Consider the following 27,186-nt stretch of genomic DNA (forward strand, 5'->3'; position numbering starts at 1 on the left):
AGGATACACTGGCGGGTGATTAACCAACTTACCACAGGCACGGCTAGGCACACACCTGCTCAGAGCCAGGAGACACTTGTGGGTGATTAACCAACTTACCACAGGCACAGCTAGACACACATCTGCTCGGATCCAGGATACTCTCGCGGGTGATGAACAGACCTGCCCTGGGCGGGGCCCGGCATGCACACCTGCTCAGAGCCAGGACATCCTCGCAGGTGGTTAACCAACTCTTACCACAGGCGTGGCTAGACACACATCTGCTCGGATCCAGGATACACTAGTGGGTGATTAATCAACTTACCACAGGCACGGCTAGACGCACATCTGCTCGGATCCAGGATACTCTCGCGAGTGATGAACAGACCTGCCTTGAGCAGGGCCCCTGCATGCACACCTTCTCAGAGCCAGGACATCCTCGCAGGTGATTAACCAACTTACCACAGGCCAGGCTAGGCACCCACCTGCTCAGAGCCAGGATACACTTGCGGGTGATTAACCAACTCTTACCATGATGCGTCATACTGTAAATATGACTCATCATCGGTGTCACAAGGAGGGCGCAATGAAAGTGACTCATCGCTGTTTTCTCTCAGTGATGCGTCACTTTTTATAAATGAGGCCCAAGGTGTATGTGACAAGCGTGGGGTCACACTCCTGGCACTGTGAACCCCTCAAAGAGCTACTGAAGAGCACAAGGTGTATTTTGAGGCAGGTTTCTTTCAGGGGAATGGTTTTCAAGTTAACCGTTTGTCTGCTGTGGTGCAGTGGGCGAATGACTGTCAGTGGGTGAATGAGTGTCAGTGAGTGAGTGACTGGGAGAATGACTGACTGTGGGAGAATGACGGTCAGTGGGAGAATGACTGTCAGTGGCAGAATGACTGTCAGTGGGTGAATGACTGTCAGTGGGTGAATGACTGTCAGTGGGTGAATGACTGTCAGTGAGTGAATGACTGGGAGAATGACTGACTGTGGGAGAATCACTGTGGGAGAATGACTGACTGTAGCTGAATGACTGTCAGCGGGTGAATGACTGTCACGGGTGAATGACTATCAGAGGGTGAATGACTGTCAGCGGGTGATTGACTGTCAGCGGGTGAATGACTGTCGGCGGGTGAATGACTGTCGGCGGGTGAATGACTGTCGGCGGGTGAATGACTGTCGGCGGGTGAATGACTGTCGGCGGGTGAATGACTGTCGGTGGGTGAATGACTGTCGGCGGGTGAATGACTGTTAGTGGGAGAAAGCCTGTGGGAGAAAGCCTGTGGGAGAAAGCCTGTGGTTAAATGACTGTGGTTGAATGACTGTGGTTGAATGACAGTGGTTGAATGACTGTCAGTGGTTGTAGGACTGTCAGTGGTTGAATGACTGTGGGAGAATGACTGTCTGTGGGGGAATGACTGTCTGTGGGGGAATGACTGTCTGTGGGGGAAATGTCAGTGGGAGAATGACTGTCAGTGGGAGAATGACTGTCAGTGGGAGAATGACTGTCAGTGGGTGAATGACTGTCAGTGGGTGAATGACTGTCAGTGGGTGAATGACTGTCAGTGGGGAGAATGACTGTCAGTGAGGAGAATGACTGTCAGTGAGGAGAATGACTGTCAGTGAGGAGAATGACTGTCAGTGAGGAGAATGACTGTCAGTGGGAGAATGACTGTCAGTGGGAGAATGACTGACAGTGAGGAGAATGACTGTCAGTGAGGAGAATGACTGTCAGTGAGGAGAATGACTGTCAGTGAGGAGAATGACTGTCAGTGAGGAGAATGACTGTCAGTGGGAGAATGACTGACAGTGGGAGAATGACTGTCAGTGGGAGAATGACTGTCAGTGGGAGAATGACTGTCAGTGGGTGAATGACTGTCAGTGGGTGAATGACTGTCAGTGGGTGAATGACTGTCAGTGAGTGAATGACTGGGAGAATGACTGACTGTGGGAGAATCACTGTGGGAGAATGACTGACTGTAGCTGAATGACTGTCAGTGGGAGAATGACTGTCAGTGGGAGAATGACTGTCAGTGGGAGAATGACCGACAGTGGGAGAATGACTGTCAGTGAGGAGAATGACTGTCAGTGAGGAGAATGACTGTCAGTGAGGAGAATGACTGTCAGTGAGGAGAATGACTGTCAGTGAGGAGAATGACTGTCAGTGAGGAGAATGACTGTCAGTGGGAGAATGACTGACAGTGGGAGAATGACTGTGGGAGAATGACTGACTGTAGGTGAATGACTGTCAGCAGGTGAATGACAGTCAGCTGGGGAATGACTGTCAGCAGGTGAATGACTGTCAGCGGGTGAATGACTGTCAGTGGGGGAATGACTGTCTGTGGGGTAACGACTGTCTGTGGGGTAACGACTGTCTGTGGGGTAACGACTGTCAGTGGGGGAATGACTGTCTGTGGGGGAATGACTGTCTGTGGGGGAATGACTGTCAGTGTGGGAATGACTGTCAGTGGGGGAATGACTGTCAGTGGGGGGAATGACTGTCAGTGGGGGGAATGACTGTCAATGGGGGGAATGACTGTCAGTGGGGGGAATGACTGTCAGTGGGGGGAATGACTGTCAGTGAGGAGAATGACGGTCAGTGAGGAGAATGACGGTCAGTGAGGAGAATGACTGTCAGCGGGTGAATGACTGTCAGCAGGTGAATGACTGTCAGAGGGGGAAAAACTGTCTGTGGGGGAAAAACTGTCTGTGGGGGAATGACTGTCTGTGGGGGAATTGACTGTCTGTGGGGGAATGACTGTCTGTGGGGTAATGACTGTCTGTGGGGGAATGACTGTCTGTGGGGGAATGACTGTCTGTGGGGGAATGACTGTCAGTGGGGGAAATGACTGTCAGTGGGGGAATGACTGTCAGTGGGGGGAATGACTGTCAGTGGGAGGAATGACTGTCAGTGGGGGGAATGACTGTCAGTGGGGGGAATGACTGTCAGTGGGGGGAATGACTGTCAGTGGGGGGAATGACTGTGGGGTGAATTACTGTCAGTGAGGAGAATGACGGTCAGTGAGGAGAATGACGGTCAGTGAGGAGAATGACGGTCAGCGAGAGAATGACTGTCAGCGGGTGAATGACTGTCAGCGGGGGAATGACTGTCAGCGGGGGAATGACTGTCAGCGGGGGAATGACTGTCAGTGGGAGAATGACTGACTGTAGGTGAATGACTGACTGTAGGTGAATGACTGTCAGTGGGTGAATGACTGTCAGTGGGTGAATGACTGTCAGTGGGTGAATGACTGGGAGAATGACTGACTGGGAGAGAATGACTGACTGTAGCTGAATGACTGTCAGTGGGAGAATGACTAGCTCGGCTGAAGAGTCCCATGGGGTTGTGGTGAATGTGGCATGCTGATGTTCTACGCACATGGGCCCTCATGGTTCAGGGGCGGACTCTGACAGGAACTGTGTAATATCCTGGGAGGTGTCAGGGTGTGGTTAATTGGAAATTGGAACAATCACGTTTTTGCTGATTAATTAATCATTGATGAACGTTCATTGAATCATTCATTTGTAACATTGTATGTGTTTATTTTTAGGTTCCTCTTAAGAACATGCTGCCAAACCTGAAAGGTACCCTGGCAACACTTCAAAATTGGAAAAGCGAGAAGGAAGCGACATCTGCTGAGTGGGAGGTGAGAGGATTCTGAGCGGTTATTGTTAAATAACTGCAGCGCCTTGCATTTAGGGCGGGTCTGCAGAATGCAATTATTAAAAAACAGCTCTGATTGGGAGCAGACGTCTAACTGTGCAAACCAACTTTGATACCACATGTCTTTCTTTTCAGGCCCTCGCAAAGTTGACATAAAATCACCAGACAAATGTGTGTACCTTTCCACGGCTCAAAGTCAAGCTGCTTTTGTAACACAAGGCTTGCTCAAGATCCACACTCAGACAGTCTATGATGCGAGCTTCGCCACATGAGCTTGGGCACACAATATGAGAAATAGCACATTCTACGTGCATGTCACTAGACCAGGTGTTGCAAAGTCTCTGCAGAAATTACCATTACTGGTAAATTGCATTAGCTTAGACAGTCCCAAAATGTCACTAAAAATATGTGGGTAGCAACAAGTCACAGCACCTCCGCCTAGGCAGGTATCGCACAGTGTTGGCCTCTTCTGATTGGCCTAGTGTTCTATACTTGTGTACATTTCTGAGGCTACTGATGGGCTGGAGCCGCCCCCTCCGGCCAGGCAGGTATCGCACAGTGTTGGCCTCTTCTGATTGGCCTAGTGTTCTATACTTGTGTAACTTGCTGAGGCTACTGATGGGCCGGAGCCGCCCCCTCCGTCCAGGCAGGTATCGCACAGTGTTGGCCTCTTCTGATTGGCCTAGTGTTCTATACTTGTGTAACTTGCTGAGGCTACTGATGGGCCGGAGCCGCCCCCTCCGTCCAGGCAGGTATCACACAGTGCTGGCCTCTTCTGATTGGCCTAGTGTTCTATACTTGTGTAACTTGCTGAGGCTACTGATGGGCTGGAGCCGCCCCCTCCGTCCAGGCAGGTATCGCACAGTGTTGGCCTCTTCTGATTGGCCTAGTGTTCTATACTTGGGTAACTTGCTGAGGCTACTGATGGGCCGGAGCCGCCCCCTCCGTCCAGGCAGGTATCGCACAGTGTTGGCCTCTTCTGATTGGCCTAGTGTTCTATACTTGTGTAACTTGCTGAGGCTACTGATGGGCCGGAGCCGCCCCCTCCGTCCAGGCAGGTATCACACAGTGTTGGCCTCTTCTGATTGGCCTAGTGTTCTATACTTGTGTACATTTCTGAGGCTACTGATGGGCCGGAGCCACCCCCTCCGGCCAGGCAGGTATCGCACAGTGTTGGCCTCTTCTGATTGGCCTAGTGTTCTATACTTGGAGAGGCAAGATGGCCGCCGTGACTCTGTAGAGAGAAGTCGCACTCTATACTCTCTCCCTTCCTAGGATGATGGAGTATTGGTGACCCCAGGGATGTGGTTTCTGACTGACCGTACTTCCCTGGATACAGCTGATGTACTTATCCCGGTCTGGTTGAGGGGATCGTGGGAATCCCCTGTAATAGTAGTAAAGAGGAAACTGACAGACTGGCTTAGCTGTTGGAGAGGTTTTCTAAACGGCATGAAAGTATTCCCAAAGATGTCCCAAAGATTGAAAGCGGATAAAGATAAACCTGCAGCACCAGGATCGAGTAAATCTTCAGGCGCCGCTATGAGAGAGGGGGCTATCCCAAAGACAGCCCCTGCAAGGAAAGCGTTGGATCTACCGAGCCGTAATATGAAGATTACGCCAGTAAAGCAGCAGGAGAAGAAAGTAGAAGCGGGACCTGAGACCCGATCAGCACTGCACAAATTGGTAAAAGAGAACGCACCAGACGGGAAGCCCCAGCGAGCGCATGCAGCGCATGGAATTGGAAGGGACCAGAAGAGGCAAGCGACTTTACCTGAGTCGTTTACTACGAAGATCCCTCTGGCGATCCCCCGCATAGAGCTCCCCGCAGACACACAGCGGCAGAAGGGACAGCAGCCGACAGTTACCGGCGAGCAGAAAGAGACAAACGCGGAAGCAGACGCCACAGACCGCGAGGACGCAGGCAGCGGCAGCGAAGCCTCGGTTGCTAGGCAACAGAGAACCAGCGTTGGAGGCGGTATGGAGAACGCGGAGCAGCAACCAGAAGCTCCAGATGCCGTGAGAGGTGAGCAGACGGAGTCAGCGGCGGGTACAACAGTGGAATACGAACCGGTCAGTAACATTGACAATAGTAATGCCCCTAAACAAACTATAACTATAAATATAAATAACGAGCTAATGCTAGACGCTCTTTTGGCAGTAGAGGCGGAACTGCCTGATAATCGCCTGAAGACTACTGAAGCAAGCTGGGGCAGCACGCAGAGTCTAACGGAGCAGCAGGGGTCACAGCACGGGCTCTGTCTGGTTCAAGACTCAGGGAGAAATAATAAAAGCCTTGACAGAAGCGCGAGGGGAGGCTCACCAGAGTTTTTTTCGGTTAATGAGGGAACAGACTCATCAGAACTAAGTGAGTTGGAAACAGAGGAGGGGGAAAGTGGGTCCGAATCTACTCCCAACTCAGACATTAGCAACTGTCCCAGTGAATTAGGTACAAAAAAGAAAAAGGGTACTTTGGGAGCAAAGACAAGAAGTGGAAGAGGCTCAAGAAGCAGTATGTCTAAGAAATTATCATGGGACTACGCCGCTACTTCAGAAACCTACAAAGAAAGTGAGCAGGAAAGAGGGGAAAAGGAGGGAAAGCAGGATAACCAAAGGGTAACCTTAGAAATGTTGTTTGGAACCCTGAAGCAGATGCAAAAGGAGGCAAGGACTGAGAGCAGAAGGGCGAAAAGAGACACGAAAAAGCTGCAACTATCATTAAGGAAAGTAAGCAGAAAGCAGGAAGAGGTCGAGGAAAGAGTGTTACAAGTGGAAGAGAGGACTAGTAGGGTGGAAGACGAAGTGACTGATTGGCAGACTTTTAAGACGGATCAAGAAAAAGTGGTGGAAGACCTCCAGTGGAAGCTGGAAAGCTTTGAAAATCGTCAAAGAAGGAACAATGTGAGACTTTTGGGGGTGGAAGAGGGAAAAGAGGGACAGGATCCTAGAGGGTATGTGGTTAGGATCTTGGAAGAGGCCTTTCCTAACTCAAAATGGCAATGGGATCTGGAGGTGCAAAGAGCACATAGGGACCCACTGTTCAAGAAGAAACCCCGGGGAGGGCAGGAGAAGGAACTCCCAAGAGCAATGTTGGTCTTTTTGGGTAATTTCCTAGCAAGACAGGAGATAATCGACAAAGCTAGGCCTGATTCAAGAATTACAGTGGATGGTAACACTTTTTTCTCAAGGCCAGATTTTTGCCACGTCACCGTGGAAAGAAGGTGGAAATTAAGACAGATGATTGGTCCTTTCCAGAAACAGGGGGCAGAAGCATACCTTCTGTTTCCATCTAGATTAAAAGTCATCAAGAACGGCTATGTCAAGATGTTTACATCTGAGATAAAAGCAGCAGAGTATCTGGCAGAAGTCACAGAGAGAAATAAAGGGAAGGAGAGGGGTGCAAGAACCAGAACCCTATCACAGTCTCCCCGGAGAACTCCACCAAAAACTCCATAAGGAAGTTAGATGGTAGTGCCATTTGGTGCAGATGGCACTATCAAATGAGTTGTTGAAAGGATGGGAGAGAGTAGCGACACTGCAGAGTTCGGTCGGCTACACATAGGCCAGGATTGGCCTATTTGCCTGTAGCAAGGGGGGGGGGGCTTCCAAGGGGTGGGGGGCAAGGGGGGGATGGGGGAGGGGGGAGGGGAGGGGAGAGACATACAGGATGGGTATGAGCACAGTAGTGGTGTGGCAAAAGGAGGTAAAAAAGGCTTTATGTCAAAAAAAAAAAAGGCTGTAGGGGCTGAGGCGCACAATAAAAGGGTAACTATTAATCTCGGCTGGTTTAAATGGGAAATGGTAATGTCAAGAATTACTAATGTCCTGTAGAATTGTATCAATTAATATCTGTGGTCTTAATGAGATTAATAAGAGGTTAAAAACAGCGGCACTGTTAAAATCTTTTAAAACAGATTTAGTGTGTATTCAGGAAACACATATAGAGGGGACAAAGGCCTGTTTACTTGACCAATTAGGCTTTAAGGTGTTGGCAAAAACCAATCAGAATACTAAAACAAGAGGAGTGGCGATACTGGGCAGGAAACAGGATATAATAGTTAAAAGAAAGCTGGAGGATAATTGGGGGAGGTGGGCCATAGTTGAACTACTGTTTAGGGGGGAAACTCTTACACTTGTCTCAGTTTATGGCTCTACCGGAGATGATCCAGATATTTTACAATTTCTAGACACTGAACTTGCTTGTTGGCCTGAGCCTATTATACTATGTGGTGACCTGAATATTCATGATTTAGATAGTAGTTTTTTAGACCCTAAAAGGAGGTACGTAGGGAGGAAAAAAAGAACCTATAGGGCTCTAGTAGACTTGGTAAAGAATAACTCTTTAGAGGATCCCTGGGTACATTGTCATCCGAATCTCAACGGGAGTACTTTCTTCTCAGCACCACACCAGATTTTAGTCAGGCTGGATTATTTTTTAATAACAAGAGGGCTAATAACAGATGCCAGGATAGAAAGAGAACCGAGGATCATTTCAGACCACAGCCCACTTGTATTAGACGTAAATATTGGGCAAAGGAGAAATAAGGAGCCAACACAGTGGACCTTTGATAGAGTACTCTTGCAAGATAGTGAATATAGGGAAAGGATGGTGGCATGGATTAACGAATTCTGGACAATCAATAGAGGTACTTCATCGCCAGGAGTTGTGTGGGATGCTTTTAAAGCTGGTATAAGAGGAGAGACCTTAAGCTATGTTATCCGATTACAAAGAAGAGAAAGGGAGGAACTGGAAAGAAATAATGAAGCACTAAGGGAGGCTGAGGAGGAGCTTATGTTGGCCATACAAGCACATGCGCCAGTGGAGCAGAATCTGTTAAAATTAGTTGCCCTTAAAGCTGTAGCTATGGAAGGGATGGCAAAAAAGACGGTGGAGAAATATTTAGCCAATAAAGAAAAGGCATATGAACTTAGCGAGAGGGTGGGGCATATTCTAGCGGTGCGAGCTAGACAGAGAGACGGGATGGCTGATATTAAGGAGATGAAAAACAGTCGCGGGGATAAAGTTAAAGATACGGAGCAGATTAGGGAGGTTTTTAGGCAATATTATATGGAATTGTATAAGGCAGATGGACATGGAAGTGAGGAGGATATGCAGGCGTACCTGAGGGATATTGAGCCATCTCACCTGGAGGAGTCAGACAGAGTTGAGCTGGAAGAAAAGTTTAAGGTGGAGGAATTTGTAGAAGCACTGAAGGAACTGCCATCTGGAAAGGCTGCTGGCCCAGACCAGATCCCAGTTGAATTTTATAAGGTATTTCAGACTCCTCTGCTAGAGGATATGTTTAAAATAATGGAGCTGGCACAACTGGGTGAAACTGTTCCATGTTCCTGGGGTGGCGCAGACATCATAGTTATTCCTAAGAAAGGTAAACCGCCAGACGTCCCAGGCTCCTACCGGCCCATCACTTTGATGAACGCCGATGCAAAGGTGTTCTCAAAAATAATGGCAAAAAGACTCTCTAAGAAAGTCGAATCCTTAGTTATTCCCTCTCAGCACGGATTTATTCCAGGGAGAGGGACAACTCACCACACCAGGCAGGTTATCACGGCATTCGATGCTGCAGATATTCTGGAAGAACCTATGGCAGCAGTGTTCCTCGACGCCGAAAAGGCTTTCGATAGGGTCTCATGGGGATATCTGTGGGAAGTTTTAAGGTGGCATGGCATAGGACCAGGCTTTATAAAGGCTATGCAAACGCTATATATAGCACCTACGGCCAAGATAAGAATTAGTAGAGGTTATACAAATGCAGTTAACATTCAGAGAGGCACAAGACAGGGGTGCCCCTCTTCTCCCTTGCTGTTTGCTTTGTACCTTGACCCTTATATTCGCAAACTGGAGATGAACCAGCAAATATTGCCATTGGTAATAAATGGGCGCAGACTTAAATCTTTAGCTTATGCGGATGACGTTGCTATTTTGACTCCAGAACCAGTAGCCGCCATTAGGGCAATTGAATCGGAAGCTGAGATTTTTGGCCAGTTCTCTGGTTATAAGCTGAATACAACTAAGTCACAGATAGTTAAAAACCAGTGGGCAAGATGTAATGATGAAAGAGTGACAAGTACAGCATCCTATTTAGGGGTACAAATGACGGCAGAGATAAGTAAAATTGTGGAGAATAATATGGATCCCTTGATAACTCAAATGAAAAAAGACTTAGATAGAATGAACAATTTGCACCTATCACTAGTTGGCTGTACAAATATTATCAAAATGCTGATTTTACCAAAATTTCTGTATATATTTAGGGCGGTACCATTACTGGTTGAAGCCAGTTGGTTTAATTGTATAGAAGCTATATGCAATAGGTTTATCTGGGCCCAAGGTAAAACCCGGAGAGCATATAGATACATGACACTTCCGAGAGAAAAAGGGGGGTGGGGGGCACCAGACTTTCGTTTGTATTATATGGCTTGTGTGCTGCAGTATATCCAAGGTCTTATTGGTGGAAGCCCTGACGATGATAGAATCCAGAAAATGTCTACAGATGTGTATGCTGTAACCCTTGGGGTAAATGCAGAGAATTGTTTTTTAAAGTGTATTGATTACAGTTATTTCAAGAGGACTAAGTTTAAAACTGTTAAGGCAGCCGTTACGACATGGAATGCATTTTTGAAAAGGGTAAAACTTGGGAGATATAACAGATATGTTTTATTAACTAACAATAGATCACTACCAAAAGACATTTTTGGAGATCATATTATGGCAGAATGGGCACTGAAGGGGGTTACACAAATTGGAGACCTGTATGCACAAGATGGCTTTATGCAATTTTCAGAGCTGAGAGGGAAATATGGGTTAGATAACAGGGGATTTTTTAAATACCTACAGGTCAGAAGTTTCCTCAATAACAAAGTCGGGGGTCCTGCAGGCTTCAATAAAGTTGGTATATTGGAAAAAATAAAACTGGCAGGAGATTGCACTATTAAAACGCTCTATGCAGCATTGGTGGAAGGTAAGCAGGATGACTTAGATAAATTTAGTAAAAAATGGGAAGACAAATTGGGCATTGATCCAAGATGCTTTTATGATTCACTGAAATTTGGAGCAACGATATTATGCGCTGCCCCGCTGCAATCGCAGCATTATAAAACATTGTACTCTCTGTACTTTACACCAGCAAAGATTGCTAAATGGGGTGGGAATCAAGGAATCAATTGTCCTAGATGTAATGAAGTGGAAGCAGACAGCGTACACATCTTTGCTTCATGCCCACAGTTAAGAACTTTGATTAGGGGAATTGAGGGGTTTTTGGCGAACTCTTTGGATATTACGATAACACTTACGCCAGCTTTGGTTATGTTAGGGGTGAGTGACGATGTGCAGACAAATTATCCCGAATATGCTGAATTCCTCTTTGTGGTAATGGCTGTCTATAGATTAACATTAGCCAGGGCATGGCTCGATAAAAACCCTCCGAATATGCAATGCTGGCTGGCAAACACTCTATATGCGTATAATATAGAGGAAAAAATTTTTGCTCGGAAAGGTAGGAGTGGAAGACGGTTGGGGAGAAGAATCTGGGAGCCATTATGCAAATGGAAAGAGGGTCAAAGAAGGAATAACTAGGGGTAGAGGGAAGTACTAGTCTTTAGTTTTGAAGTTAAATGTTTGTTTTGGGCTTCTAACAGCAATGATCTCAGTTTATGTTTTCTTTTATTTTTCTTTTAGAAGATTGATATCTTGGTGTACTTTGTGTTTGGCCATAAGTCTACTGTATTTTGATAATCAAGACTTGTTGTATCGGAAATGCTCATAATTATTTGTTGTAATAAAGAAAATTACAAAATAAAAAAAAAAAAAAAAAAAAAAAAAAAATACATTCTCAAGGCCAACAATAAAATACATTGTAGTTTAAAAAAGAAGAAAACAATTGAAACTATTACAATAAATAGTTAAAAAGGAAAAAAAAAAAAAAAAAAAAAAAAAAAGGCTTGCTCAAGATCCACACTCAGACAGTCTATGATGCGAGCTTCGCCACATGAGCTTGGGCACACAATATGAGAAATAGCACATTCTACGTGCATGTCACTAGACCAGGTGTTGCAAAGTCTCTGCAGAAATTACCATTACTGGTAAATTGCATTAGCTTAGACAGTCCCAAAATGTCACTAAAAATATGTGGGTAGCAACAAGTCACAGCACCTCCGCCTAGGCAGGTATCGCACAGTGTTGGCCTCTTCTGATTGGCCTAGTGTTCTATACTTGTGTACATTTCTGAGGCTACTGATGGGCTGGAGCCGCCCCCTCCGGCCAGGCAGGTATCGCACAGTGTTGGCCTCTTCTGATTGGCCTAGTGTTCTATACTTGTGTAACTTGCTGAGGCTACTGATGGGCCGGAGCCGCCCCCTCCGTCCAGGCAGGTATCGCACAGTGTTGGCCTCTTCTGATTGGCCTAGTGTTCTATACTTGTGTAACTTGCTGAGGCTACTGATGGGCCGGAGCCGCCCCCTCCGTCCAGGCAGGTATCACACAGTGCTGGCCTCTTCTGATTGGCCTAGTGTTCTATACTTGTGTAACTTGCTGAGGCTACTGATGGGCTGGAGCCGCCCCCTCCGTCCAGGCAGGTATCGCACAGTGTTGGCCTCTTCTGATTGGCCTAGTGTTCTATACTTGGGTAACTTGCTGAGGCTACTGATGGGCTGGAGCCGCCCCCTCCGTCCAGGCAGGTATCACACAGTGTTGGCCTCTTCTGATTGGCCTAGTGTTCTATACTTGGGTAACTTGCTGAGGCTACTGATGGGCCGGAGCCGCCCCCTCCGTCCAGGCAGGTATCGCACAGTGTTGGCCTCTTCTGATTGGCCTAGTGTTCTATACTTGTGTAACTTGCTGAGGCTACTGATGGGCCGGAGCCGCCCCCTCCGTCCAGGCAGGTATCACACAGTGTTGGCCTCTTCTGATTGGCCTAGTGTTCTATACTTGTGTACATTTCTGAGGCTACTGATGGGCCGGAGCCACCCCCTCCGGCCAGGCAGGTATCGCACAGTGTTGGCCTCTTCTGATTGGCCTAGTGTTCTATACTTGTGTAACTTGCTGAGGCTACTGATGGGCCGGAGCCGCCCCCTCCGTCCAGGCAGGTATCGCACAGTGTTGGCCTCTTCTGATTGGCCTAGTGTTCTATACTTGTGTAACTTGCTGAGGCTACTGATGGGCCGGAGCCGCCCCCTCCGTCCAGGCAGGTATCACACAGTGCTGGCCTCTTCTGATTGGCCTAGTGTTCTATACTTGTGTAACTTGCTGAGGCTACTGATGGGCTGGAGCCGCCCCCTCCGTCCAGGCAGGTATCGCACAGTGTTGGCCTCTTCTGATTGGCCTAGTGTTCTATACTTGGGTAACTTGCTGAGGCTACTGATGGACTGGAGCCGCCCCCTCCGTCCAGGCAGGTATCACACAGTGTTGGCCTCTTCTGATTGGCCTAGTGTTCTATACTTGGGTAACTTGCTGAGGCTACTGATGGGCCGGAGCCGCCCCCTCCGTCCAGGCAGGTATCGCACAGTGTTGGCCTCTTCTGATTGGCCTAGTGTTCTATACTTGGGTAACTTGCTGAGGCTACTGATGGGCCGGAGCCGCCCCCTCCGTCCCGGCAGGTAGCGCACAGTGTTGGCCTCTTCTGATTGGCCTAGTGTTCTATACTTTGGTAACTTGCTGAGGCTACTGATGGGCTGGAGCCGCACCCTCCGTCCAGGCAGGTATCACACAGTGTTGGCCTCTTCTGATTGGCCTAGTGTTCTATACTTGTGTACATTTCTGAGGCTTGATGGGCTGGAGCCGCCCTCTCCGGCCAGGCAGGTATCACACAGTGTTGGCCTCTTCTGATTGGCCTAGTGTTCTATACTTGTGTAACTTGCTGAGGCTACTGATGGGCTGGAGCCGCCCCCTCCGTCCAGGCAGGTATCGCACAGTGTTGGCCTCTTCTGATTGGCCTAGTGTTCTATACTTGTGTAACTTGCTGAGGCTACTGATGGGCTGGAGCCGCCCCCTCCGTCCAGGCAGGTATCGCACAGTGTTGGCCTCTTCTGATTGGCCTAGTGTTCTATACTTGTGTAACTTGCTGAGGCTACTGATGGGCTGGAGCCGCCCCCTCCGTCCAGGCAGGTATCACACAGTGTTGGCCTCTTCTGATTGGCCTAGTGTTCTATACTTGTGTAACTTGCTGAGGCTACTGATGGGCCGGAGCCGCCCTCTCCGGCCAGGCAGGTATCACACAGTGTTGGCCTCTTCTGATTGGCTTAGTGTTCTATACTTGTGAAACTTGCTGAGGCTACTGATGGGCCGGAGCCGCCCCCTCCGTCCAGGCAGGTATCATACAGTGTTAGCCTCTTCTGATTGGCCTAGTGTTCTATACTTGTGTAACTTGCTGAGGCTACTGATGGGCCGGAGCCGCCCCCTCTGTCCAGGCAGGTATCATACAGTGTTAGCCTCTTCTGATTGGCCTAGTGTTCTATACTTGTGTAACTTGCTGAGGCTACTGATGGGCCGGAGCCGCCCCCTCCGTCCAGGCAGGTATCGCACAGTGTTGGCCTCTTCTGATTGGCCTAGTGTTCTATACTTGTGTAACCTGCTGAGGCTACTGATGGGCCGGAGCCGCCCCCTCCGTCCAGGCAGGTATCGCACAGTGTTGGCCTCTTCTGATTGGCCTAGTGTTCTATACTTGTGTACATTTCTGAGGCTACTGATGGGCCGGAGCCGCCCCCTCCGTCCAGGCAGGTATCATACAGTGTTAGCCTCTTCTGATTGGCCTAGTGTTCTATACTTGTGTAACTTGCTGAGGCTACTGATGGGCCGGAGCCGCCCCCTCCGTCCAGGCAGGTATCGCACAGTGTTGGCCTCTTCTGATTGGCCTAGTGTTCTATACTTGTGTACATTTCTGAGGCTACTGATGGGCCGGAGCCGCCCCCTCCGTCCAGGCAGGTATCGCACAGTGTTAGCCTCTTCTGATTGGCCTAGTGTTCTATACTTGTGTAACTTGCTGAGGCTACTGATGGGCTGGAGCCGCCCTCTCCGTCCAGGCAGGTATCGCACAGTGTTGGCCTCTTCTGATTGGCCTAGTGTTCTATACTTGTGTAACTTGCTGAGGCTACTGATGGGCTGGAGCCGCCCCCTCCGTCCAGGCAGGTATCACACAGTGTTGGCCTCTTCTGATTGGCCTAGTGTTTTATACTTGTGTAACTTGCTGAGGCTACTGATGGGCCGGTGCCGCCCCCTCCGTCCAGGCAGGTATCGCACAGTGTTGGCCTCTTCTGATTGGCCTAGTGTTCTATACTTGTGTAACTTGCTGAGGCTACTGATGGGCTGGAGCCGCCCCCTCCGTCCAGGCAGGTATCACACAGTGCTGGCCTCTTCTGATTGGCCTAGTGTTCTATACTTGTGTAACTTGCTGAGGCTACTGATGGGCCGGAGCCGCCCCCTCCGTCCAGGCAGGTATCGCACAGTGTTGGCCTCTTCTGATTGGCCTAGTGTTCTATACTTGTGTAACTTGCTGAGGCTACTGATGGGCCGGAGCCGCCAACTCCGTCCAGGCAGGTATCGCACAGTGTTGGCCTCTTCTGATTGGCCTAGTGTTCTATACTTGTGTAACTTGCTGAGGCTACTGATGGGCCGGAGCCGCCCTCTCCGGCCAGGCAGGTATCACACAGTGTTAGCCTCTTCTGATTGGCCTAGTGTTCTATACTTGTGTAACTTGCTGAGGCTACTGATGGGCCGGAGCCGCCCCCTCCGTCCAGGCAGGTATCGCACAGTGTTGGCCTCTTCTGATTGGCCTAGTGTTCTATACTTGTGTAACTTGCTGAGGCTACTGATGGGCTGGAGCCGCCCCCTCCGTCCAGGCAGGTATCACACAGTGTTGGCCTCTTCTGATTGGCCTAGTGTTCTATACTTGTGTACATTTCTGAGGCTTGATGGGCTGGAGCCGCCCTCTCCGGCCAGGCAGGTATCACACAGTGTTGGCCTCTTCTGATTGGCCTAGTGTTCTATACTTGTGTAACTTGCTGAGGCTACTGATGGGCTGGAGCCGCCCCCTCCGTCCAGGCAGGTATCGCACAGTGTTGGCCTCTTCTGATTGGCCTAGTGTTCTATACTTGTGTAACTTGCTGAGGCTACTGATGGGCTGGAGCCGCCCCCTCCGTCCAGGCAGGTATCGCACAGTGTTGGCCTCTTCTGATTGGCCTAGTGTTCTATACTTGTGTAACTTGCTGAGGCTACTGATGGGCTGGAGCCGCCCCCTCCGTCCAGGCAGGTATCACACAGTGTTGGCCTCTTCTGATTGGCCTAGTGTTCTATACTTGTGTAACTTGCTGAGGCTACTGATGGGCCGGAGCCGCCCTCTCCGGCCAGGCAGGTATCACACAGTGTTGGCCTCTTCTGATTGGCTTAGTGTTCTATACTTGTGAAACTTGCTGAGGCTACTGATGGGCCGGAGCCGCCCCCTCCGTCCAGGCAGGTATCATACAGTGTTAGCCTCTTCTGATTGGCCTAGTGTTCTATACTTGTGTAACTTGCTGAGGCTACTGATGGGCCGGAGCCGCCCCCTCCGTCCAGGCAGGTATCATACAGTGTTAGCCTCTTCTGATTGGCCTAGTGTTCTATACTTGTGTAACTTGCTGAGGCTACTGATGGGCCGGAGCCGCCCCCTCCGTCCAGGCAGGTATCGCACAGTGTTGGCCTCTTCTGATTGGCCTAGTGTTCTATACTTGTGTAACTTGCTGAGGCTACTGATGGGCCGGAGCCGCCCCCTCCGGCCAGGCAGGTATCACACAGTGTTGGCCTCTTCTGATTGGCCTAGTGTTCTATACTTGTGTAACCTGCTGAGGCTACTGATGGGCCGGAGCCGCCCCCTCCGGCCAGGCAGGTATCACACAGTGTTGGCCTCTTCTGATTGGCCTAGTGTTCTATACTTGTGTAACCTGCTGAGGCTACTGATGGGCCGGAGCCGCCCCCTCCGTCCAGGCAGGTATCGCACAGTGTTGGCCTCTTCTGATTGGCCTAGTGTTCTATACTTGTGTACATTTCTGAGGCTACTGATGGGCCGGAGCCGCCCCCTCCGTCCAGGCAGGTATCATACAGTGTTAGCCTCTTCTGATTGGCCTAGTGTTCTATACTTGTGTAACTTGCTGAGGCTACTGATGGGCCGGAGCCGCCCCCTCCGTCCAGGCAGGTATCGCACAGTGTTGGCCTCTTCTGATTGGCCTAGTGTTCTATACTTGTGTACATTTCTGAGGCTACTGATGGGCCGGAGCCGCCCCCTCCGTCCAGGCAGGTATCGCACAGTGTTAGCCTCTTCTGATTGGCCTAGTGTTCTATACTTGTGTAACTTGCTGAGGCTACTGATGGGCTGGAGCCGCCCTCTCCGTCCAGGCAGGTATCGCACAGTGTTGGCCTCTTCTGATTGGCCTAGTGTTCTATACTTGTGTAACTTGCTGAGGCTACTGATGGGCTGGAGCCGCCCCCTCCGTCCAGGCAGGTATCACACAGTGTTGGCCTCTTCTGATTGGCCTAGTGTTCTATACTTGTGTAACTTGCTGAGGCTACTGATGGGCCGGAGCCGCCCCCTCCGTCCAGGCAGGTATCGCACAGTGTTGGCCTCTTCTGATTGGCCTAGTGTTCTATACTTGTGTAACTTGCTGAGGCTACTGATGGGCCGGAGCCGCCCCCTCCATCCAGGCAGGTATCGCACAGTGTTGGCCTCTTCTGATTGGCCTAGTGTTCTATACTTGTGTAACTTGCTGAGGCTACTGATGGGCCGGAGCCGCCCTCTCCGGCCAGGCAGGTATCACACAGTGTTAGCCTCTTCTGATTGGCCTAGTGTTCTATACTTGTGTAACTTGCTGAGGCTACTGATGGGCCGGAGCCGCCCCCTCCGTCCAGGCAGGTATCGCACAGTGTTGGCCTCTTCTGATTGGCCTAGTGTTCTATACTTGTGTAACTTGCTGAGGCTACTGATGGGCTGGAGCCGCCCCCTCCGTCCAGGCAGGTATCGCACAGTGTTGGCCTCTTCTGATTGGCCTAGTGTTCTATACTTGGGTAACTTGCTGAGGCTACTGATGGGCTGGAGCCGCCCCCTCCGTCCAGGCAGGTATCACACAGTGTTGGCCTCTTCTGATTGGCCTAGTGTTCTATACTTGGGTAACTTGCTGAGGCTACTGATGGGCCGGAGCCGCCCCCTCCGTCCAGGCAGGTATCGCACTGTGTTGGCCTCTTCTGATTGGCCTAGTGTTCTATACTTGGGTAACTTGCTGAGGCTACTGATGGGCCGGAGCCGCCCCCTCCGTCCAGGCAGGTATCGCACAGTGTTGGCCTCTTCTGATTGGCCTAGTGTGCTATACTTTGGTAACTTGCTGAGGCTACTGATGGGCTGGAGCCGCACCCTCCGTCCAGGCAGGTATCACACAGTGTTGGCCTCTTCTGATTGGCCTAGTGTTCTATACTTGTGTACATTTCTGAGGCTTGATGGGCTGGAGCCGCCCTCTCCGGCCAGGCAGGTATCACACAGTGTTGGCCTCTTCTGATTGGCCTAGTGTTCTATACTTGTGTACATTTCTGAGGCTACTGATGGGCCGGAGCCGCCCCCTCCGTCCAGGCAGGTATCGCACAGTGTTAGCCTCTTCTGATTGGCCTAGTGTTCTATACTTGTGTAACTTGCTGAGGCTACTGATGGGCTGGAGCCGCCCTCTCCGTCCAGGCAGGTATCGCACAGTGTTGGCCTCTTCTGATTGGCCTAGTGTTCTATACTTGTGTAACTTGCTGAGGCTACTGATGGGCTGGAGCCGCCCCCTCCGTCCAGGCAGGTATCACACAGTGTTGGCCTCTTCTGATTGGCCTAGTGTTCTATACTTGTGTAACTTGCTGAGGCTACTGATGGGCCGGAGCCGCCCCCTCCGTCCAGGCAGGTATCGCACAGTGTTGGCCTCTTCTGATTGGCTTAGTGTTCTATACTTGTGTAACTTGCTGAGGCTACTGATGGGCTGGAGCCGCCCCCTCCGTCCAGGCAGGTATCACACAGTGCTGGCCTCTTCTGATTGGCCTAGTGTTCTATACTTGTGTAACTTGCTGAGGCTACTGATGGGCCGGAGCCGCCCCCTCCGTCCAGGCAGGTATCGCACAGTGTTGGCCTCTTCTGATTGGCCTAGTGTTCTATACTTGTGTAACTTGCTGAGGCTACTGATGGGCCGGAGCCGCCAACTCCGTCCAGGCAGGTATCGCACAGTGTTGGCCTCTTCTGATTGGCCTAGTGTTCTATACTTGTGTAACTTGCTGAGGCTACTGATGGGCCGGAGCCGCCCTCTCCGGCCAGGCAGGTATCACACAGTGTTAGCCTCTTCTGATTGGCCTAGTGTTCTATACTTGTGTAACTTGCTGAGGCTACTGATGGGCCGGAGCCGCCCCCTCCGTCCAGGCAGGTATCGCACAGTGTTGGCCTCTTCTGATTGGCCTAGTGTTCTATACTTGTGTAACTTGCTGAGGCTACTGATGGGCTGGAGCCGCCCCCTCCGTCCAGGCAGGTATCACACAGTGTTGGCCTCTTCTGATTGGCCTAGTGTTCTATACTTGTGTACATTTCTGAGGCTTGATGGGCTGGAGCCGCCCTCTCCGGCCAGGCAGGTATCACACAGTGTTGGCCTCTTCTGATTGGCCTAGTGTTCTATACTTGTGTAACTTGCTGAGGCTACTGATGGGCCGGAGCCGCCCCCTCCGTCCAGGCAGGTATCGCACAGTGTTGGCCTCTTCTGATTGGCCTAGTGTTCTATACTTGTGTAACTTGCTGAGGCTACTGATGGGCTGGAGCCGCCCCCTCCGTCCAGGCAGGTATCGCACAGTGTTGGCCTCTTCTGATTGGCCTAGTGTTCTATACTTGGGTAACTTGCTGAGGCTACTGATGGGCTGGAGCCGCCCCCTCCGTCCAGGCAGGTATCACACAGTGTTGGCCTCTTCTGATTGGCCTAGTGTTCTATACTTGGGTAACTTGCTGAGGCTACTGATGGGCCGGAGCCGCCCCCTCCGTCCAGGCAGGTATCGCACTGTGTTGGCCTCTTCTGATTGGCCTAGTGTTCTATACTTGGGTAACTTGCTGAGGCTACTGATGGGCCGGAGCCGCCCCCTCCGTCCAGGCAGGTATCGCACAGTGTTGGCCTCTTCTGATTGGCCTAGTGTTCTATACTTTGGTAACTTGCTGAGGCTACTGATGGGCTGGAGCCGCACCCTCCGTCCAGGCAGGTATCACACAGTGTTGGCCTCTTCTGATTGGCCTAGTGTTCTATACTTGTGTACATTTCTGAGGCTTGATGGGCTGGAGCCGCCCTCTCCGGCCAGGCAGGTATCACACAGTGTTGGCCTCTTCTGATTGGCCTAGTGTTCTATACTTGTGTACATTTCTGAGGCTACTGATGGGCCGGAGCCGCCCCCTCCGTCCAGGCAGGTATCGCACAGTGTTAGCCTCTTCTGATTGGCCTAGTGTTCTATACTTGTGTAACTTGCTGAGGCTACTGATGGGCTGGAGCCGCCCTCTCCGTCCAGGCAGGTATCGCACAGTGTTGGCCTCTTCTGATTGGCCTAGTGTTCTATACTTGTGTAACTTGCTGAGGCTACTGATGGGCTGGAGCCGCCCCCTCCGTCCAGGCAGGTATCACACAGTGTTGGCCTCTTCTGATTGGCCTAGTGTTCTATACTTGTGTAACTTGCTGAGGCTACTGATGGGCCGGAGCCGCCCCCTCCGTCCAGGCAGGTATCGCACAGTGTTGGCCTCTTCTGATTGGCTTAGTGTTCTATACTTGTGTAACTTGCTGAGGCTACTGATGGGCTGGAGCCGCCCCCTCCGTCCAGGCAGGTATCACACAGTGCTGGCCTCTTCTGATTGGCCTACTGTTCTATACTTGTGTAACTTGCTGAGGCTACTGATGGGCCGGAGCCGCCCCCTCCGTCCAGGCAGGTATCGCACAGTGTTGGCCTCTTCTGATTGGCCTAGTGTTCTATACTTGTGTAACTTGCTGAGGCTACTGATGGGCCGGAGCCGCCAACTCCGTCCAGGCAGGTATCGCACAGTGTTGGCCTCTTCTGATTGGCCTAGTGTTCTATACTTGTGTAACTTGCTGAGGCTACTGATGGGCCGGAGCCGCCCTCTCCGGCCAGGCAGGTATCACACAGTGTTAGCCTCTTCTGATTGGCCTAGTGTTCTATACTTGTGTAACTTGCTGAGGCTACTGATGGGCCGGAGCCGCCCCCTCCGTCCAGGCAGGTATCGCACAGTGTTGGCCTCTTCTGATTGGCCTAGTGTTCTATACTTGTGTAACTTGCTGAGGCTACTGATGGGCTGGAGCCGCCCCCTCCGTCCAGGCAGGTATCACACAGTGTTGGCCTCTTCTGATTGGCCTAGTGTTCTATACTTGTGTACATTTCTGAGGCTTGATGGGCTGGAGCCGCCCTCTCCGGCCAGGCAGGTATCACACAGTGTTGGCCTCTTCTGATTGGCCTAGTGTTCTATACTTGTGTAACTTGCTGAGGCTACTGATGGGCTGGAGCCGCCCCCTCCGTCCAGGCAGGTATCGCACAGTGTTGGCCTCTTCTGATTGGCCTAGTGTTCTATACTTGTGTAACTTGCTGAGGCTACTGATGGGCTGGAGCCGCCCCCTCCGTCCAGGCAGGTATCGCACAGTGTTGGCCTCTTCTGATTGGCCTAGTGTTCTATACTTGTGTAACTTGCTGAGGCTACTGATGGGCTGGAGCCGCCCCCTCCGTCCAGGCAGGTATCACACAGTGTTGGCCTCTTCTGATTGGCCTAGTGTTCTATACTTGTGTAACTTGCTGAGGCTACTGATGGGCCGGAGCCGCCCTCTCCGGCCAGGCAGGTATCACACAGTGTTGGCCTCTTCTGATTGGCTTAGTGTTCTATACTTGTGAAACTTGCTGAGGCTACTGATGGGCCGGAGCCGCCCCCTCCGTCCAGGCAGGTATCATACAGTGTTAGCCTCTTCTGATTGGCCTAGTGTTCTATACTTGTGTAACTTGCTGAGGCTACTGATGGGCCGGAGCCGCCCCCTCCGTCCAGGCAGGTATCATACAGTGTTAGCCTCTTCTGATTGGCCTAGTGTTCTATACTTGTGTAACTTGCTGAGGCTACTGATGGGCCGGAGCCGCCCCCTCCGTCCAGGCAGGTATCGCACAGTGTTGGCCTCTTCTGATTGGCCTAGTGTTCTATACTTGTGTAACTTGCTGAGGCTACTGATGGGCCGGAGCCGCCCCCTCCGGCCAGGCAGGTATCACACAGTGTTGGCCTCTTCTGATTGGCCTAGTGTTCTATACTTGTGTAACCTGCTGAGGCTACTGATGGGCCGGAGCCGCCCCCTCCGGCCAGGCAGGTATCACACAGTGTTGGCCTCTTCTGATTGGCCTAGTGTTCTATACTTGTGTAACCTGCTGAGGCTACTGATGGGCCGGAGCCGCCCCCTCCGTCCAGGCAGGTATCGCACAGTGTTGGCCTCTTCTGATTGGCCTAGTGTTCTATACTTGTGTACATTTCTGAGGCTACTGATGGGCCGGAGCCGCCCCCTCCGTCCAGGCAGGTATCATACAGTGTTAGCCTCTTCTGATTGGCCTAGTGTTCTATACTTGTGTAACTTGCTGAGGCTACTGATGGGCCGGAGCCGCCCCCTCCGTCCAGGCAGGTATCGCACAGTGTTGGCCTCTTCTGATTGGCCTAGTGTTCTATACTTGTGTACATTTCTGAGGCTACTGATGGGCCGGAGCCGCCCCCTCCGTCCAGGCAGGTATCGCACAGTGTTAGCCTCTTCTGATTGGCCTAGTGTTCTATACTTGTGTAACTTGCTGAGGCTACTGATGGGCTGGAGCCGCCCTCTCCGTCCAGGCAGGTATCGCACAGTGTTGGCCTCTTCTGATTGGCCTAGTGTTCTATACTTGTGTAACTTGCTGAGGCTACTGATGGGCTGGAGCCGCCCCCTCCGTCCAGGCAGGTATCACACAGTGTTGGCCTCTTCTGATTGGCCTAGTGTTCTATACTTGTGTAACTTGCTGAGGCTACTGATGGGCCGGAGCCGCCCCCTCCGTCCAGGCAGGTATCGCACAGTGTTGGCCTCTTCTGATTGGCCTAGTGTTCTATACTTGTGTAACTTGCTGAGGCTACTGATGGGCCGGAGCCGCCCCCTCCGTCCAGGCAGGTATCGCACAGTGTTGGCCTCTTCTGATTGGCCTAGTGTTCTATACTTGTGTAACTTGCTGAGGCTACTGATGGGCCGGAGCCGCCCTCTCCGGCCAGGCAGGTATCACACAGTGTTAGCCTCTTCTGATTGGCCTAGTGTTCTATACTTGTGTAACTTGCTGAGGCTACTGATGGGCCGGAGCCGCCCCCTCCGTCCAGGCAGGTATCGCACAGTGTTGGCCTCTTCTGATTGGCCTAGTGTTCTATACTTGTGTAACTTGCTGAGGCTACTGATGGGCTGGAGCCGCCCCCTCCGTCCAGGCAGGTATCGCACAGTGTTGGCCTCTTCTGATTGGCCTAGTGTTCTATACTTGGGTAACTTGCTGAGGCTACTGATGGGCTGGAGCCGCCCCCTCCGTCCAGGCAGGTATCACACAGTGTTGGCCTCTTCTGATTGGCCTAGTGTTCTATACTTGGGTAACTTGCTGAGGCTACTGATGGGCCGGAGCCGCCCCCTCCGTCCAGGCAGGTATCGCACTGTGTTGGCCTCTTCTGATTGGCCTAGTGTTCTATACTTGGGTAACTTGCTGAGGCTACTGATGGGCCGGAGCCGCCCCCTCCGTCCAGGCAGGTATCGCACAGTGTTGGCCTCTTCTGATTGGCCTAGTGTTCTATACTTTGGTAACTTGCTGAGGCTACTGATGGGCTGGAGCCGCACCCTCCGTCCAGGCAGGTATCACACAGTGTTGGCCTCTTCTGATTGGCCTAGTGTTCTATACTTGTGTACATTTCTGAGGCTTGATGGGCTGGAGCCGCCCTCTCCGGCCAGGCAGGTATCACACAGTGTTGGCCTCTTCTGATTGGCCTAGTGTTCTATACTTGTGTAACTTGCTGAGGCTACTGATGGGCCGGAGCCGCCCCCTCCGTCCAGGCAGGTATCGCACAGTGTTGGCCTCTTCTGATTGGCCTAGTGTTCTATACTTGTGTAACTTGCTGAGGCTACTGATGGGCCGGAGCCACCCCCTCCGTCCAGGCAGGTATCACACAGTGCTGGCCTCTTCTGATTGGCCTAGTGTTCTATACTTGGGTAACTTGCTGAGGCTACTGATGGGCCGGAGCCGCCCCCTCCGGCCAGGCAGGTATCACACAGTGTTGGCCTCTTCTGATTGGCCTAGTGTTCTATACTTGTGTAACTTGCTGAGGCTACTGATGGGCCGGAGCCGCCCCCTCCGTCCAGGCAGGTATCGCACAGTGTTGGCCTCTTCTGATTGGCCTAGTGTTCTATACTTGTGTAACTTGCTGAGGCTACTGATGGGCCGGAGCCGCCCCCTCCGTCCAGGCAGGTATCGCACAGTGCTGGCCTCTTCTGATTGGCCTAGTGTTCCATACTTGTGTAACTTGCTGAGGCTACTGATGGGCCGGAGCCGCCCCCTCCGTCCAGGCAGGTATCACACAGTGCTGGCCTCTTCTGATTGGCCTAGTGTTCTATACTTGTGTAACTTGCTGAGGCTACTGATGGGCCGGAGCCGCCCCCTCCGTCCAGGCAGGTATCGCACAGTGTTGGCCTCTTCTGATTGGCCTAGTGTTCTATACTTGTGTAACTTGCTGAGTCTACTGATGGGCCGGAGCCGCCCCCTCTGTCCAGGCAGGTATCGCACAGTGTTGGCCTCTTCTGATTGGCCTAGTGTTCTATACTTGTGTAACTTGCTGAGGCTACTGATGGGCCGGAGCCGCCCTCTCCGGCCAGGCAGGTATCACACAGTGTTGGCCTCTTCTGATTGGCCTAGTGTTCTATACTTGTGTAACTTGCTGAGGCTACTGATGGGCTGGAGCCGCCCCCTCCGTCCAGGCAGGTATCGCACAGTGTTGGCCTCTTCTGATTGGCCTAGTGTTCTATACTTGTGTAACTTGCTGAGGCTACTGATGGGCCGGAGCCGCCCCCTCCGGCCAGGCAGGTATCACACAGTGTTGGCCTCTTCTGATTGGCCTAGTGTTCTATACTTGTGTAACTTGCTGAGGCTACTGATGGGCCGGAGCCGCCCCCTCCGTCCAGGCAGGTATCGCACAGTGTTGGCCTCTTCTGATTGGCCTAGTGTTCTATACTTGTGTAACTTGCTGAGGCTACTGATGGGCCGGAGCCGCCCCCTCCGGCCAGGCAGGTATCACACAGTGTTGGCCTCTTCTGATTGGCCTAGTGTTCTATACTTGTGTAACTTGCTGAGGCTACTGATGGGCTGGAGCCGCCCTCTCCGTCCAGGCAGGTATCACACAGTGTTGGCCTCTTCTGATTGGCCTAGTGTTCTATACTTGTGTAACTTGCTGAGGCTACTGATGGGCCGGAGCCGCCCCCTCCGTCCAGGCAGGTATCACACAGTGTTGGCCTCTTCTGATTGGCCTAGTGTTCTATACTTGTGTAACTTGCTGAGGCTACTGATGGGCTGGAGCCGCCCCCTCCGTCCAGGCAGGTATCGCACAGTGTTGGCCTCTTCTGATTGGCCTAGTGTTCTATACTTGTGTAACTTGCTGAGGCTACTGATGGGCTGGAGCCGCCCCCTCCGTCCAGGCAGGTATCGCACAGTGTTGGCCTCTTCTGATTGGCCTAGTGTTCTATACTTGTGTAACTTGCTGAGGCTACTGATGGGCTGGAGCCGCCCCCTCCGTCCAGGCAGGTTTCACACAGTGTTGGCCTCTTCTGATTGGCCTAGTGTTCTATACTTGTGTAACTTGCTGAGGCTACTGATGGGCCGGAGCCGCCCTCTCCGGCCAGGCAGGTATCACACAGTGTTGGCCTCTTCTGATTGGCTTAGTGTTCTATACTTGTGAAACTTGCTGAGGCTACTGATGGGCCGGAGCCGCCCCCTCCGTCCAGGCAGGTATCATACAGTGTTAGCCTCTTCTGATTGGCCTAGTGTTCTATACTTGTGTAACTTGCTGAGGCTACTGATGGGCCGGAGCCGCCCCTCCGTCCAGGCAGGTATCATACAGTGTTAGCCTCTTCTGATTGGCCTAGTGTTCTATACTTGTGTAACTTGCTGAGGCTACTGATGGGCCGGAGCCGCCCCCACCGTCCAGGCAGGTATCGCACAGTGTTGGCCTCTTCTGATTGGCCTAGTGTTCTATACTTGTGTAACTTGCTGAGGCTACTGATGGGCCGGAGCCGCCCCCACCGGCCAGGCAGGTATCACACAGTGTTGGCCTCTTCTGATTGGCCTAGTGTTCTATACTTGTGTAACCTGCTGAGGCTACTGATGGGCCGGAGCCGCCCCCTCCGGCCAGGCAGGTATCACACAGTGTTGGCCTCTTCTGATTGGCCTAGTGTTCTATACTTGTGTAACCTGCTGAGGCTACTGATGGGCCGGAGCCGCCCCCTCCGTCCAGGCAGGTATCGCACAGTGTTGGCCTCTTCTGATTGGCCTAGTGTTCTATACTTGTGTACATTTCTGAGGCTACTGATGGGCCGGAGCCGCCCCCTCCGTCCAGGCAGGTATCATACAGTGTTAGCCTCTTCTGATTGGCCTAGTGTTCTATACTTGTGTAACTTGCTGAGGCTACTGATGGGCCGGAGCCGCCCCCTCCGTCCAGGCAGGTATCGCACAGTGTTGGCCTCTTCTGATTGGCCTAGTGTTCTATACTTGTGTACATTTCTGAGGCTACTGATGGGCCGGAGCCGCCCCCTCCATCCAGGCAGGTATCGCACAGTGTTAGCCTCTTCTGATTGGCCTAGTGTTCTATACTTGTGTAACTTGCTGAGGCTACTGATGGGCTGGAGCCGCCCTCTCCGTCCAGGCAGGTATCGCACAGTGTTGGCCTCTTCTGATTGGCCTAGTGTTCTATACTTGTGTAACTTGCTGAGGCTACTGATGGGCTGGAGCCGCCCCCTCCGTCCAGGCAGGTATCACACAGTGTTGGCCTCTTCTGATTGGCCTAGTGTTCTATACTTGTGTAACTTGCTGAGGCTACTGATGGGCCGGAGCCGCCCCCTCCGTCCAGGCAGGTATCGCACAGTGTTGGCCTCTTCTGATTGGCCTAGTGTTCTATACTTGGGTAACTTGCTGAGGCTACTGATGGGCCGGAGCCGCCCCCTCCGTCCAGGCAGGTATCGCACAGTGTTGGCCTCTTCTGATTGGCCTAGTGTTCTATACTTTGGTAACTTGCTGAGGCTACTGATGGGCTGGAGCCGCACCCTCCGTCCAGGCAGGTATCACACAGTGTTGGCCTCTTCTGATTGGCCTAGTGTTCTATACTTGTGTACATTTCTGAGGCTTGATGGGCTGGAGCCGCCCTCTCCGGCCAGGCAGGTATCACACAGTGTTGGCCTCTTCTGATTGGCCTAGTGTTCTATACTTGTGTAACTTGCTGAGGCTACTGATGGGC

The 27,186-nt window shown here is 51.8% G+C and overlaps 1 protein-coding gene across 1 annotated transcript in view; it reads left to right on the top strand.

Moving 5' to 3' along the window:
* LOC147668722 (E3 ubiquitin-protein ligase TRIM11-like) overlaps window positions 1–27,186 on the top strand; it is a 193,275-nt gene that overhangs the window by 68,630 nt on the left and 97,459 nt on the right. Inside the window, exon 2 of the mRNA XM_086948473.1 lies at window positions 3,534–3,629. Within this exon, the coding sequence (XP_086804599.1) occupies window positions 3,534–3,629 (96 nt within the window). The remainder of the gene's footprint in view (window positions 1–3,533; window positions 3,630–27,186) is intronic.

The sequence above is a fragment of the Lissotriton vulgaris genome, unplaced genomic scaffold (assembly GCF_964263255.1).
Source record: "Lissotriton vulgaris unplaced genomic scaffold, aLisVul1.2 SCAFFOLD_494, whole genome shotgun sequence".
Lineage (NCBI taxonomy): Eukaryota > Metazoa > Chordata > Amphibia > Caudata > Salamandridae > Lissotriton > Lissotriton vulgaris.